General features: G+C 45.0%; 1 protein-coding gene across 2 annotated transcripts in view; it reads right to left on the bottom strand.

Annotated features, from left to right (window-relative positions):
- Positions 1 to 3484: 3484 nt before the first annotated feature.
- The window catches only part of slc4a4a (solute carrier family 4 member 4a), a gene marked incomplete at both ends in the record, with an annotated part of 42686 nt that continues 30132 nt past the window's right edge, over positions 3485 to 16038 (bottom strand). For both annotated transcript variants that reach the window (XM_084468825.1, XM_084468824.1), the window contains 15 exons: positions 3485 to 3531; positions 4297 to 4390; positions 4759 to 4917; positions 5385 to 5558; positions 6361 to 6429; positions 7680 to 7752; positions 8765 to 8943; positions 10022 to 10183; positions 10827 to 10940; positions 11419 to 11604; positions 11988 to 12058; positions 13749 to 14023; positions 14420 to 14553; positions 14671 to 14845; positions 15239 to 15349. In XM_084468825.1, coding sequence (XP_084324951.1) covers positions 3485 to 3531; positions 4297 to 4390; positions 4759 to 4917; positions 5385 to 5558; positions 6361 to 6429; positions 7680 to 7752; positions 8765 to 8943; positions 10022 to 10183; positions 10827 to 10940; positions 11419 to 11604; positions 11988 to 12058; positions 13749 to 14023; positions 14420 to 14553; positions 14671 to 14845; positions 15239 to 15349 — 2023 coding nt within the window. The remainder of the gene's footprint in view (positions 3532 to 4296; positions 4391 to 4758; positions 4918 to 5384; positions 5559 to 6360; positions 6430 to 7679; positions 7753 to 8764; positions 8944 to 10021; positions 10184 to 10826; positions 10941 to 11418; positions 11605 to 11987; positions 12059 to 13748; positions 14024 to 14419; positions 14554 to 14670; positions 14846 to 15238; positions 15350 to 16038) is intronic.

Raw genomic sequence — 16038 nt, 5'->3', positions numbered from 1 at the left:
GATGCATTTTGATGCGTGCCAACATGCTGATATGTACATGATTTACAAAAGGAAGAAGGCGGCTCTTACGTCACCCAGCCACAGAAGAAAATAACCTTTTCATCATGTCACGTATAGCGGAGAGATCCAGGTCAGCTCTCAAGTCAAATCGGCACTCAGCCTTGCCCACACTTTAGGCTGGTCCATCAACCCGGTAAAAACCTTTTAATGCCAATGAGAAGCCTCTTCTGTAGGCTGGAGACCATAATCATATACTGAAACCCCGAGCACTATGAAGCTAGCCACTTTGTCTTTCTGTGGACAATGCCGTCCACCCAATGCCAAAATGTATTCCTATGCCAACATTAGTGCCTTCATCTCTTCTCTTTATGACTGTTGCTGTGGATGTGCCTCACTGCGGGGAATGCAACTCACACATCTCTCATCTCTGTGATCACAGAGAAACACAGAGAAGAGTTTACATCTTTCTGTGTACACTATTCCAATAGGATTTCCCATTAAGAGATACATTTCTCTGGGCTATGGTATTGGACAGTGTGTGTGGTGGCCGGTCTGATTTGGAAGAGAGCGACATGGATTTCCTCACTCATCAGAATGTTACCAAATCCCGCGAGATCGCCCTCTGATAAGCCACTTCGGTAAAGTATTATGTGCAGCACAAGCAAAACAACGATATGCATTCTTAGTTATATTTAGGAACATCACATGTTATTCGCCTCAACAGTGGGTGCTAAATTAGAGGAAAACAGACCAACAAGAAAAACCAACACAAAAGTTAAAAACGCATGCAGCACACGATGGTTAAAAGATCAATGGAAACATTTTGATTTAAGATCAACAGTGAGACCTTTAATTTTCCACCTTGAAATTAAAAAGCAAGAAAATTATAAGAGTCCGGTGAAAAAAAAGTAGACATTGTTACCAAACGATGTAAATTAAAGTACAATTTTATATATATATCACATGTTGCATGTATATCTATATCTTACACAAATTTCCCTATTGAGAAGCAACATAGTTCATCTTTCATCGGAAGAACAGAGGAAAAAAACAATTAATTTAATAAAACATCATGCTGCTTAAAAATAAAAATCAACATTAGTTTAATTATTTCACAATAAGCTTTGAATCTAAATCAAGAGGTAGAGCTACACAAAATATGATTTTCCTGCTACAGGAAAATGTCCTTAGAATAATTCAGTTTATATAAAAATCCAAAACAGAAAAGATATATTAGGATATAAAAACAGCAAGGAGGGCAATCTTTACTCCGATACACTTCAGCTTTTTATTGTCTTCCTTTTTGAACCTAACTCAGCAATAGGTGCTTGATGAATTGCATAGAACCATATAAACGAATGGCACCTCTCATTGTTTCTGTTGGTGGCAACGCAGACTCCAGAATAGTGAAAACGTAAAAGTTTTTTGTCAGTATTTCAAAGCGGAGCTTTACCATTATATTCCACATCGTTTGTGAGTTTTATAAACAGTGTTATCGTTCTACCATGGTTGTGTTATTTGAAAAACATTTCAAGAGACAAAATAAAAAAGGCAGGGCTAGGGGGCAGCCATCTGCCCTACAGTGATGTTTCAGACCCTCTTGTCTTCCAGAAGATTCCGTTGTCTTCGTCGTCATCGTCGTCGTCATCGTCGTCGGGGTCCATTTCTATCCTAATCTGAGGCACGGAGTTCAGAGGTTTCATCTCAGGGCTGAAAAACAAGGAGAAACGACCAGAGATAATGAGGATGTGTTGCACAAACTTACTGCACACGTGGTCATGTTATTCAGCCGTTAAAGAATATTCCTTAAAGCCTTAAAGTATTATCACATTGCATTTGTTTGACATCAACATTAAAAACCAATCAAGAGGATTAAATAAGATGATTCGATTAAGATAATATTGATGAATGCATGGATGAAGTGATCAAATCTGAACTGTTCACTGTGAGAAGTTCATCGTGTATCGGAATGCATCCAGACAATTCAATAACGATTCAGGAAGATTCAGGAAGATTCAAAATTCAGTCAATACTGTTTGAACTGTGTGTCAACTCAACTGAAACACCTACCAAACCACAAGATATGTACCACTAACCTTTGGTAAGTACCTAAAAAACGCCCAAATCTCACAGATCTCCACCCAAAAAGTGTGTGGCCTCAGGTCAGGGCAGTTTGGAGCGGACCCCTCCGAAACATACTACAGCAGCAGTACAGCACAGTTGCAGACTGGGGGTCCGGGCCCGGCCGTCAAAGGCATGCCAAGGGTACTGGCGCTACCCAGGGCTAATGGTGGTACCCAGGGCTACTGGCGCTACCCATGGCTACTGGCACTACCCATGGCTACTGGCGCTACCCAGGGCTGCTGGCGCTAGGGTTTAGTAGCATGACGCATGGTCAACCTCACTGTAAAAGCAATCCCATGGGATTAATTGTTTTTTTTAAGAGCGGGATGTGATCATAAAGCAGGTTCAGTGCTCCATGTACCCTGTTCCAAATCATCAGGTTTTGTATGTCATGTCCACAATGACGTACGAGGTCAAAGGATGTCAGTAATAAAAGCTAGTCTGATCAGGATTGACGTGGGGGATGATATTTCATGAGGGAAACAACTGATGGTTATTTTCGGTCCATGTCATTATTGTCAGACACACACACAAAAAGACTTGCATCTCTCGCATACTGATGCTCTATTGGGTCCAAGATGAGTGCTGTAGCTTTCAGGAGCATATTTAATGCCCAACCATGGAGGATCAAATGAGGGCCTAGCATCACTCAAATGTCCATACGTTTTTCTTGTCAATGTGAGCGACAGTATCACATTGACAAGCTTTGATAAGCTTGGCTTATCAAAGTCACGCCGACCCGTCTTTAACTACGGCTAGACAGAAGACTTTGAGAAGTTACTTGACTTTCAGTGCACGTCATTCAATGTGAAATGCACATCTTTGGATGCTTCTGGAGACATCAAGATCAAGCTTAAAGGATAAGGGAAATCTAAATATAGCCTAAGATACAGTTTGCACATACAATATACACAAGGATCCACAGGTCTAGCACAACACAAACCTATGTCCCTGTCGAGCAGGAGGATAGCCAAGTAGTTAGGGTGTCTGTGGGTTCAAACCCCGATGTGCATATTAATGACATGCATATTAATGACATGGATCTGAATTCAAGTCAGTTGCTTGAGATAAAAATCTGGCAATAATAGTCATCAATCCTTTTCAACAAGCTTGCTAAATAGCAACTAAACGGTCAAGAAAAAGAGAAGTGACTGATCTAAAATTTGAAATGAGACATAAAGGGATCGAAGAGCCGCTTGGTACGCCCTCAAGCATGTCATACATAATGTACCGCCCTATGGGAACGCGGGCCACCATCAATGAATAGTGATGCATGCATAATGTGCCCGCATGAATGGACCCGGACCACTGCGTCTCAACTCACCTGGATTTACAGTTGGACTGGTAGTACCGCAGCTGCTCAGCACGAAGTGTGCCGGTCAAGGAAATCCGGGGACTTCTCTCCCTCTGGCAGTGAACAAAAAGCACGCGCCTCGTCAGTCATTTTGTACGGTGTGACGCACGTGTCAAGAAACGAGAATCACCAGCTTGTGTCGTGCATGCGGTGTTAACCATTCAGAAAGGGGAGCAAAGGATCTGTTGTGTTTAGGTTGATCATTGTTGAAATGAGGACAGAATAACGGCTTTCAAGGTGTTCCTGATAAACTGTTACAACGATACAGAGCAAATTAGCTGGAAGTGAAGTCCAAACAGAAACTAAATGAATGAATGATGATATGTGTCAATTATTATATGATTCATAGTTCAATAATGCACCAGTTAAAACTGGGTTAAAACTAGCGACATGGGTGATCAACATTAACAAGACAAGACCCTCAGAGACAAAACCGCAAAGCGAGAACTTCCAAGACACAAGAAGAAGAAAAAACAAAGACAAAAGACAAAGCAAACTGAACACACTAGAACAATGAACAAAATAAGAAAAGAAAAGCCTTTTCTTGTTTTGTTCAAAGAGTTCAAACAAAAAGTTCAACAAACAAAAGCAGGGAAGCAAGCGTTAAGTTCATGCAGTGAGCCAAGGCAACAAGCCAGTCGGAGAGAGACTGGCTTTCTCTTGGTGGGAGAAAAACAGTGGCCTCCGGAATAAGGCAACAGTGGATCGGGCAGGTGGAGGAGGAAAAAGGAAGCATTAAAGGTGGTGGAAAGTAGAAAAACAACTACATGGTCGAGGCCCCCCTGTGTTGCATCGGGTTGGTTTCGGGTTCTACTCACTGTCGAAGGACTTATCCCCTAAGAAGGGCTCCTTCTCCATCATATCCATAGGTATTTTAATGCTGGGCGATTTCTCATTGTAAGGGTAGTCGGACTGTTGGGATAGACACGACAAGTCGATAAACACATGACACAAGTCCCGCAACGGGCATCAAGGCGGACGTCATCATGTGACTCTGCGAGGTGACGCTCTTTGAATCAGAGATCAGATCAAAAGGAACAGCCTGTATCCAGGCTGTGAGGCAAAGGAACAGCCTGTATCCAGGCTGTGAGGCAAAGGAACATCCATTTGGACTTTGGTCAGCACAAATACAAATGAATAACAATGGGTGAAAAAAGAGGACTTCATTCTCTACATTGACTGGGCCATAGCCCTCTATTCAATTGTAATATTGGGGTATATCAGCAGCCAATACCACAACAAGACATAGCGTGACATCAACATCATGATGACACACTCACATCCTCCACGTCACTGTCCACGCTGCCTCTCTTCTTCTTCTTCTTCTCGTCCTCTTTCCTCTTCTTGTCCTTCTCCGGGATGACGTCATCCAGGAAGCTGAGCTCGTGCTGGGAGAACATGTAGTCCATGGCCTTCCTGACCGCCACCAGAGCCAGGATCTGGTCCCATGGGAGAACACACACACACACACACACACGCACACACACACACACAGTTTTGATCACGCTTTCATTCGGTTTCACTCTTCCAGTGTCCGATTGATAAATTAACTATTTTTTAGGAAGGAAATATTAGTCTTTGTATCAGGTTTGCTTTGGTACCAAATATTGTCAAATGATAATTTATAATTTATGTCATTTAGCAGACACTTTCATCCAAAGAGCCTGGCAGTTTTCCACTGGCCATAGCTTTCGTGCAGTTATAATTATTTATATATATAGGCAGGAGCTGGCACTATTGGCTCAGCCACTGCACGTGTATTTATACATTTTGTATATAAAGGTGGTCCATTAAGGGCTAAACGACAATTTAGTGGTACACCTTAAGTAAAGGGTAAGGCACTGCCCCACACTATCCTTCCCCATAGTAAACTCAGTAGTAGTGAACGTATGTCAAAGTGGCTCACCATGACGGGGAAGACGATGGCGGCGACGGTGGACTTTAGGACCCAGAGGAGCGCCAGGCACAGGATCTGGATGAAGGTGAACAGGTGCACCTTCCTCAGTGGCACGTGCCGCAGGTACACCAGGTCTGGCTGATGTTTAGCCGGCATCAGCAGCAGCTTCAGACGATCCATGAACTACACAGAGAGAGGGAGCGAGAGAGCGAGAGAGAGAGAGAAAGAAAGAGATTGATCGATCGATTATGGTAAAGAGTTGAGAGCAAGGTTAAAACGGAAAATTGGCTGGTGCTATCATCAAAAACACACACACTGCTTTCCGACTAGTTTATGCTCTCATCGTACAAGGTTAATTATTAAGGCTTATAAGGGTTTTGAGTTAATGATTATTTAGCAATTACCCTTATAAAGACTCAGAATATTTGTTCCAAGGACGCAATAAACAACCTTTCCATTGTCCTCCGTAATCTCTCTCTCTCTCTATCTGTGAAATGTATGACACTCAGTTCACATGTTTAAATCACATGTTTCTAGCAGGGTGCTACATGAAGTGTTTTCATACAAGGGTGCTGAAGTAATCCAGTCATGTCTTACCATACCTTTTCTCAAACATTGTCTTTAGGCAGTTATAGTATAGTTTGGTTCTCAAACAATGTTTACTAATGTCACCCTACTGGATATTTCCTTCAGTCAAGTAGCTGAAAAAGTCCAAAGCTTAATTTTTGTATAGATATAAATAATATATGTGCCTGTAATTTGATGATAAATCGGTGGTGCAAATACGTAAATATGGTGAGAAACATGTGCTTGTGCTTCAGTTCGATTTTTTTTCATTCATTGAAAAGATTGATCAAACCATTTGAGAAACACTGGTCTAGCATTCCCCTGCAAGTATTAACCTAACTGTCTCCCATCTACGCTGACCTCCATGTGGTTTCCATGGTCCCACACTGACCCAACATGAAGACCGGGACAGCCTTACCTGCACACCCTTGAGGGAGGCCACGCCCATGTAGAGGAAGACTCCGTACAGCACGGGCATGGGGATGAACTGGAGGGGGGGGGGGCAGAAATACAACATAGCGTTAGCACAGAAGTGTTTCGGTGCTTGGCATTGTCGTATTCAAGTCAGTGTTCAAAACACAGGGGGATTTACCATGGGGGGGGGGGGGGTATCTAGTACTCATCAAACTAGTGCTCATTAGTAGTAGTAGAATTACTAGCACTAGGAACCGTGTGAACTTTGAACTACAATCTTTGCCCCTTTTGAGGGCTTAGGATTGGCCATCGTCATGGAAGGTAGGCCTGTGAGTCTCTTAGAGACTGGAGCTGTTGGAAAGGGCTCTGAGCATGTGCATGCATTCACCCAACCTTCCATTCCTTTCGCACCAATATGACTTGGTTAACCCAGCATATTCAGCATCTCTTCTTCTTTAGAGAGAGCCACAGCCACACAGCCACAGTCACTCACCACTAAAAGGCACATTTAACAAGCCTGAGGGATGCCTTTTAAATTCAACCACAGTTTTTACCACAGACTGCAAAACCTTTTTCGGTGCGGTCCCCCAGTGACCTTTGAACCCCTGGTTCAGAGCGGACGGGCCACACGGAGACCCGGAGAGAGCGAGCGAAGGCTGGGTGTCTCGGTGCAGGCGTCTGTGTGGGTGGGTGGGTGGTCTCAGGACACGCGGAGCCGGGCTGACGCAGCCCTGACAGCTCACTTAGTGCTCCCCTCCGACGCATCAGCGTGAAATAACACCAGCCGTGCGGTCGGACTGACTGTCAGCCTCGCTTTAATTTGGGACATTGCAGCTCATACACAGCTCTCTCCGTTTCGTCATATCCTCAGCAAAACGTCCAAAACTGACAATTAAATTAAACCCCCACTCGCACTCCTGCGCTGACGGCTGGTCTGTCCAGTGAAAGACAGAATGACGGACCCGCCACAGCCCCGCAGGCACTGAGCCCCCCCTCATTAACTCGCGGGACGGATCTGGATAGTTTTGACTCGTTTTCACTGTGCTGGTGGATAACTATAGACGTCCACTGCTATATGAGACACACACATACACACACATATACACATATACACACACACACAGCGCCACCAATAAATAACCACGTTGTTCACTTTCCCGAGCCGTTCACTGTGTGGTTAACCATGTGGGACGGTGAACTACACAGGGTAGTGAAGAGGAGCGGGGACGGGGAGGATGACAGACAAGATGATCTGAACCGAAAGGTTGCGAAGCAACTCAAATTATTATTATTATTTTTATGAACACTTTTATGGCGTTTTACCTTGAGAATAGGAGACATGAAGACTGACAGGCCGGTGAGGAGGAAGACACACAGGCCGGTGACTCTCTGCTCTCTGCAATGCAAACACAGCAGAAAAACCATTACAGAAGATATGACATGTGACATTGTGGTACATAATATATATATATATATATCCTTGGAATTCAGACTCTGCACCGAAGTAAAGTAAGTATGAGATGATTAAAGGTGAATATAATGCACACATTGGAATATTTTTTTGGTTTTAGTTTCATTCATTGCCAGACGATAGAAGGCCAGATCAGAGAGATCCACTGGGCATGTGGGGAGTTCACAGGCCTGTCAACATTTGAACGTCAACAAACCAGATCCATCTGGGCTCGCAGGAGGATGTTGGTTCAGCTCACAGCTGCATTACGAGATGCAGTCTCTACGCCATCATACGACATTTGATTTTTTTTTTTTAAAGCTTGAGCTTGTTTTTCTTGCATCGTATATGTTTCTTTTATCATTGAAACTAAGACTGGTGGAGACAGAACGACGTGGTTGTTGGTTGTTTCACATATACCGGTAAGCAAACATAAAGGTAGCAACTTGTGCACAAAGCACTACGAATAATGTGAATGACCACATATCTAGCCTGGGTAACAACACCCAGAGGGGACATCACACACAGTCAACAAGCAGACAGCCTTGTGACAGGCGACCCGTCGTGGTGGGCTATCGTCTCACACGAGAGAGTAGCCTGCTTCATACGCCTGAAGGGAGAAAAGCGCGGCCCGCAACCTCAACTCAGTTTCCAAACAAACTAATTGCGGGACGGGTTCAATCGTATCATTGTTCCGAATATAGGACCAATGCAGAACATCCATTCCAGACCAATGAGTCGAATGGTCCGACTCTTGTTTCCGAGCCTTTTCAGCAGAATCAGAGCGTTGTCGTCATTGGTCCAAGGGTTCAAGTGGCGGACCGTGATTTCATCGCAACCACACGTATGAAGCAGCAGCCTTACTCTCTGGGGTAAAGCCGAGTGTGAGGGTTTAACAAACAACTGTAGACAGCCTCCCCACCCATGGATGAAACCCAACCGGTGCGGTGGGACCCACCTCACACCCAGGAACTTGGGCTGCTCTCCGGGCGCCGACGTCTCTGTCTCCATCTTCAGACTGTCGATGTGGGCGATGGAGATGACGGTGGCCGCCACGTACCACGGCAGTCCCATGAAGGAACACACGATCATCAGGACGGCCACCCAGAACAGGTCCAGGTGATAGCCAGCCCCTTTCTGCCAGGAACCAGGACAACATGGGACACGTGAGTGTGGACAAACGGGGTCACCGGAATGTAAATGACGACGACGGCCTGCGTTTGAAGTCATGTTTTTACCAAGGTCATAATGTGTAACTGAGAATGATGATGATAATCATAATGAATGGCGTATTGGGGCATATTTGTGCGCAGTAGCCTATAAAAAAAATGGACTTGGTGTGTGTGTGTGTGTGTGTGTGTGTGTGTGTGTGTGTGTGTGTGTGTGTGTGTGTGTGTGCGGGCGCACGCACATGTGTGCGCGTGTGTTGTGGGCTGAGTAAAAGACCCGAAGATTGATGGTGAAAGAGTATTTGAAACAAAAATAACCCATATAACAGTGGGAACCTTTACAGTATGCTCCAAGCGAGCCGTGTCTTTTTCGGGCTTGTCTGAATAACAGCAGGAATATTCAGAACACACTGAGGACCGTTCTGGCCGTGTTCCCTGATCAGCTGATTGATGTGATTCCACCCTCCCCATCTGTGCTCCGCGAACCGCAGCGGCTAGTCCTAGCAGCCGTCAGAGATTAACCTCCCCCCTTCAAACCCCCACCATTCCTCACCCCCCCCCCCCCCACCCACCCACATAACATCCAAACTGGCATTAGCAGCACAGCGCTGACATTTCACACTCAACGTGTGGCATTTACCTGCCTATTAACCAGCCACCCAGACTGCCACCTGTCTGAGAACAAAGATTGCATTGAAAAAGTGTTTTCTTTAAAAGGTGCGGTGTGTAACATTCGAGAGTTGTATGGAGAGAGAGAGAAAGCCGAAACAACCAAAAAAAACATCCCGCCCCCTCTCTGCCCTATCCCTCCCGACGCTTGATGTCACAAACCTGTGATTGGCAGCTAGGTGGATTCCCCGAACCAATCAGGGAAGAGATGCCCTGATTGGTCAGAAATGACCCCATGGCAGGCTTAAATCTAAACCGGCTCATACAGAAGCAGGCACGGTCAACTCCAAACGGCTATTCGCACAGCGCATTTCACTCACTAATGGCTGATGCAAGACACTCAAAAAAAACCAGCTCTTAAATCTTGGTCGCCTTACCTTTAGCTTGTGCTCCTTCCTGTTGACGATGACAGCGGTGATCTGCTGGTCCATGAAGAGCAGGATGGTGACCAGCAGGGCAGGCAGGGCTGACGCCAGGTACACCCACCAGGGGTTCCCTCCGAAGGGGGGCACGAACCACCCCCTATTGGGGCTCGTGGGCTGAGGGTGTGTGTGGGGGGGGGGGGGGGGGGAACGTTCAGTACATTAGCACACACACAACTCTGAGGGATGTCCACGTTTCAAAAGGGAGAGCCAACTGGGAAAGGCATTGACCGAAGACTGTTACATATTTTTGGTGGTAGGGCCACACAGATGAACTCAGTAACTCAGGATTTGTTCCTCTAGTCACACACAATATGTTCTCTCATGGAAGCGATCAGCAGAAAGGGGAGCCCTTGTGATACCGCCAACTCCATCAATTTAACTGAATTCATTTGCTTAATTTCCCTGAAGAAGCCCACTCCATTACTGTTGGAGAGGTTCCATGGGGAATACACTCATCCATCCATATAATACACTGACAGTTATTCATGCTTTTCTGGATTTGGAGTTGCACTGAGACCACCCCAATTAGAAATATAATAATATAAGTCAACTAAGGCAATTTACAACGCTAAGTTGTTTGACTTCAAAATAGCCTGAATAGTCTATATATTATATATAATATGCTAACATTTAAGCAATACAACTTTCTGTCAGGATCTATTTATTTTTTATATATGTTTTCCAAATCAAAATCTAAACCTTTCACATTTCAATGCAATTGGTAATATCCGAACAGTAAAATGATTCTCAACTTTACCTTGAATTCTGTTGGCACAATGAGTTTGGGGGTGTCCACACCCACGAGCATGTCAACCCCAACGAAGATGAGAATGGCCAAGATGATCGCAAAGTCACTGATCAGCTTTCTCATCTATGGGTACAGCAAACACAGCACAAAGTCTTAGTTCCTCTGTAGTTGATATGATTGTTCTGTTGAGCAGAACACAGGCTGATTCAAGTTAATGTCAAGTCAATTGTATTCGTACGGCCCTTAATCACAGTTACAGTCTCAAAGTGCTTCACAGGCTCCATTAGTATGACACCCAAACATAGTATGACACCTATAAAGGGCAAGGAAAAACACTTGAGAAGAGAGTCCCCTCCTTCCAGGGATGGTTAGGAGGGCAATAGATGCCATTATGGAAAGATATAGCATAAACAAGTTTGTTTATGCTATAGTTTTGACTAGTCTCTTTATTTAGTCACACTAAAAGAATGTCAAAAGTCTTGATATCCAAGCAGTGGGCGATAGTTTTTCGGCAATCTCTCCAGGTGTTGTGCTACTGTTTCTCTATCGGTTTGAACTCAATCTGGTCCCCAGTGAGCAGCCTGGGGCGCGTTTGACTTACAGTGGTGGGGAAGAAGGGGCTGGTCTTGAACTTCTTCAGACACATGGAGGTGGAGTAGGTGCCGAAGAACAGGATGAAGGACATGAGGGTGATATCGGGCACAAAGCCGCAGGCCTTGCCCACCAGCTCTCCGCCGTACTTCAGGCACTCCTTCTTGCTGAGCGATGACCAGGTGGCGTTCATGGGCTGCAAGCACAAACAAACAGGCTCAGCCATTGGACTCACTCACGCTTTTTGCCCGAATGGATTGGCCACTATAAGCACTGTAACTTGGTTTGTGGCTGTTTCGCGACTTTGATCGCAAGCTTTGGATAAACTTTGCTCTGTTAAATATACTAAGGGTAAAATGTAATGTATATTTATTATCTATTTAGTAGATAGAAAGTAGAAGAAAATAAAAAGTAATCCATAAGTGTGTAGGTGGGGGGGGGGTGAGACATCTAGCTCAAGGATGCCTACAGATGTGGGCACTAGACACTGAAGGCACCAGAATAGCCTGTCCCCCTATTCTTACTAAAATAGAGTTGTGTGGAGTGTGTGCATAGTGTGCTTCGGGGTGAGAGACTTACCAGCTCAGTATTGTTCCATAACCAGAGTGAAGAGCCATCGAGCGGATCTGGGATGTCAAACGTACTATTCTCTGCGTGAACACAATGAAAAAAACAACAGTTTGAACACGTGGTTCACTGTGAACATTGCACCAGCAACCACAGCAGAAGCTTAGTAAATAAGACCAGTGTACTGATGTAAGATTCACGGCCACTCCGCACAGATATGATGGATGATGATGACAATGAGGATGATGATGATGATGAGGAGGAGAATGAGGATGAGGAAGATGAGGATTATGGTGATGAGGATGTGAATAATGAGGATGAGGAGGATGATTATGAGAAGGATGAGGAGGATGATGAAGATGAAGATGATGCAGATCAAGGTGCTTAACAAACACTGATCCGGCATCACGTTAACAATACTTCAGCACAGAGGAATAGAGGCGGTCACACGATCGGCCAATTCAAAGGGTTGCACAAGATGTGTTTTGATGTGTCGGTGGTTTTCCATCAGCCAGGCCTCGCTGTGAGGGGCAATTGATGACTTCCACACGATGAATGTTTAAAGAGCCCCAGCAGCTCGGTGGTGGGAGGCCCCTGGGAGCCTACTCATCACCGGTCAACACCTGGTATCTCTTCTTCTATCTCTTGGGAACATCCACACAAAGTGTGCGTATTGTGTGCGTGCATTGCGTGTATATGTGAGTAAATATTCATGGCTTTTCTGGTGCAAAAATATGTCCTCTTGCGTGTGCGTGTGTGTGTGTGTGTGTGTAAGTGAGTGTGAGTGTCTGTGCACCTGTGTGTATCTGTTTTGCTCTGAGCAGTTCCAGGGGTTTAATGATGGGATGACAGCACGGTGCCTGACATGCTAGTGTGTGGCAATATGACAGAGAGCAAGAAATAGATAGACTGAAGAGAGAGAGAGAGAGAGAGAGAGAGAGAGAGAGAGAGAGAGAGAGAGAGAGAAAAGAAAGAAAAAGAAAGATTGGTTTCTTTGTGAGTTTGCGTGCATGTGTGTCTGCATTTGTGTGTGTGCGTGCCTGTATGTATATGGTGCACGTGTGCACGTATGTGTGTGTGTGTGTGTGTGTGTGTGTGTGTGTGTGTGTGTGTGTGTGTGTGTGTGTGTGTGTGTGTGTGATATTTTCAAAGCAGCAGGGGATTAACAATGCTTCTCGGATGCCCTTCCTCCTTCTCTCCCCTCCCCCATCAGGAAGGTAAACAGAGAGGCATGCTGCGCCTCCTCGTCTCATCCAACAACAGCCACCACCGCCATGACTCCACGCTCACACAAGCACTGGCAAAGTAACAATGAGTGCCCAACCCTCCCTTAGTTCAGACTCCCTTCTTGTGCACCAGGACTCACGATGAGTGTTCTTCCCGACACCACTAGACTCTTTACAAGAGTCTTACTAAGTTACAAAGGACTTATTACATATGATCTCCACTTCACAATCTGAAATCCTCCATTGATTATATTCACTCAGACAACCTTCTATCATCAGTGAGCAAATTCAGATCAAAGTACTTCTCCTCTGTCAACTTAAAAAACCTAAATGCATCTCCAGCTATGGATCCCAATGAGGTATACTACTTCTGGTTGAATATGCACTATTCTAATCGGCAAATCACGCCAGTGCCACCTTACGATTACAATGGAAAACCCTGCAGCATGTCTTTGTCCGCGATGCAATAAACGACCATAAACGACCCTCCGTTTTAGCCCAAGCGTTCAGGGGATTAGCAAGGTCATTAAGGAAGCCAGCGTCTTACCGAGGATGGCCGGGGCCATACAGAGGCAGTCGTACTGCGTGACATAATCGGCTCTAAACTCAGAGTTGATGGGGTAGTAGTGGGCGAGCTTCAGCATCTTCTTGAAGGCGTCGTAGATGAAGATGAAGCTGATGAGGCAGGAGAAGCCCTCCTCGGTGAAGCGGGTGAAGTACTGCACCAGGAAGCTGGCGTCGGTGGCCACCAGCATCAGGCAGAAGAACGCCGACCACAGGCCGATCCACAGCCGGAACTCCAGGTAGTCGAAGGCGTTGTCTCTTTAAGACAAAAAAGCAGTTTGAAAAATCAAATGTCAAATAAAATAAAATCACATCTCGTCAAAGTCACATTCTTCATTCAAGAAGTTGAGTGGAATTCTCTGTCTGGTGCCCAAGAAAACAATTACACAGATACACACCACGCACACACACACACACACACACACACAATTTGGAAGTGTGAAGTGCTGTCGGTTATCAAATGATCACGCACAAACTAAAACAGGACTTCACAGCGCACATTGTCACAAGGATATATATAACGACCACTGCAGTGTTACATTTGTGCTATCTGTCGGTTTTTTGGGTGCATTCATTGGAAAGGTGTCTCAGCATTCATTCGCACAAAAAACAGTGCATACGAGTTTCCAGAACAGGGAAAAGCGAGGAACATACTTGCTGAAGTTGAAGAGCAGCCGTTCAAACACCAGCACAGGACCCGTGCTGCTGAGAATAGTGAGTGGCTGTCCCCCGAACATACAGAACACGCCCCCGGCGATCGCTGTGCCCAGGAAGCTCTCCAAAACGCCCTGGTTACAGAGAGATACGTGATCTTATTTTTAGACAGTTGAGTTGGCTAACGATTACGCACGCATGCTCTAATGGTCCCACAGAACCATTCAGGGTTCTAAGGCGCGACCTCTGACCTGCATGTTTTCCGTGGCGTCCCCCAGCAGACCACCGAAGGTGATGGCGTTTGTTACAGTGCCCAAGTAAATAAACAGAATGGCCGACAGGGCTTGGATGTGGAATGCATCGGTGAAGTCACTGAGGAAGAAGGGCATTTTCCTCTTGATGTCGAGTATGAGACCGCCACAAAACCTAAAGGCAAGGAAAGGGGGGGATTAGTACGATAGACTTTAATTTGATCAAATGATAATCGTCACAATAATACAGATACCAATAAACACATCCTAATTCCGACAAAAATGGTAAAATGGAGGATGACTCTCTGGTGTCATAATTTCCAATCCAAACAGCGAGCTATGCAAGGCCTTAGCTTACCATAATATATACAACTCTGAGCGTCTTTGGATAAGTGGGTAACCTTGATATTATAATGAAGAGTATAGTTTGGGAAAATTAAGTGAAAGGTCACTCCATCCTGCACAGCTGCTGACATTAAGAAACTAGACAGATTTTCTTTTTTTCATGATTGCGTGCGCGTATTTTCGGTCCATCGTGACGACAAGTTTAGAGCCTATGAATGCATACTTTCCGGTCTTCTTCAGTTCATCCCCTGTTTCGTGACCTCCTCCTCCTCCCCCGTCGTGAGGCATGTCTCCGTTCATCTGGGAGTTGTCCCCTCCGGAAAACATATTCTTTCTGTCAGAAGCACAAAACAAACATACGCGTTCAACACGAAAACCGCCATGGTCAGTCGGACAAGCAACGAGTTTACTGTGTCAAAATCAATATGATTAACAAAAGTGAGAGGTCACTTTTGTTAATCAACTATTTGGGCCTAAATTTGATGAGACTCGAACCACAGTTAACACTGGGCTGTGTGATTCCCTCAAGGGAGTCCAGTGAAAAAATGTAGATTCTACCTCAGATTCACAGATTTTTTGTCATGTAGAATCTAATATGGTATCACGGTCCATCCTTTATCCTGTCCAACATCTCAAACATAACGTGATACACAGCTATATACACAAGCATGTTCTACTCAACACTAGGTTCCCAGAGGTCGTATGGAAGGTTAAAGACAAGTAGAGCTGGTCCTAGCCAGCTACTAGTCATTGGCATGGCATGGTATTCTTTCAGGGAACCCTGAACAAGCTTTCAGTAAAAAGTCCAAATCAAATACGCCCTTCCCTGAATTTCCTCAACAATAATATACCCTGCGACATTTTCAACCCATTTATTTTACAAGAAAGTTCACATTGCTTTTACTTGTGGCAATAACACTTACACATAGAAATGAACGTTGACAGGGGACGCTAAAATAGGAGTCGCCCGTATTGTGAATTGACCCCATAATGTCATCTGTGCCCAACCACTGTAGCGCTAGG

This window comes from Micromesistius poutassou (genome assembly GCF_964030765.1).
Source record: "Micromesistius poutassou genome assembly, chromosome: 5".
In the NCBI taxonomy this organism is placed as follows: Eukaryota; Metazoa; Chordata; class Actinopteri; order Gadiformes; family Gadidae; genus Micromesistius; species Micromesistius poutassou.
This window is presented reverse-complemented; position numbering and strand designations above follow the sequence as displayed.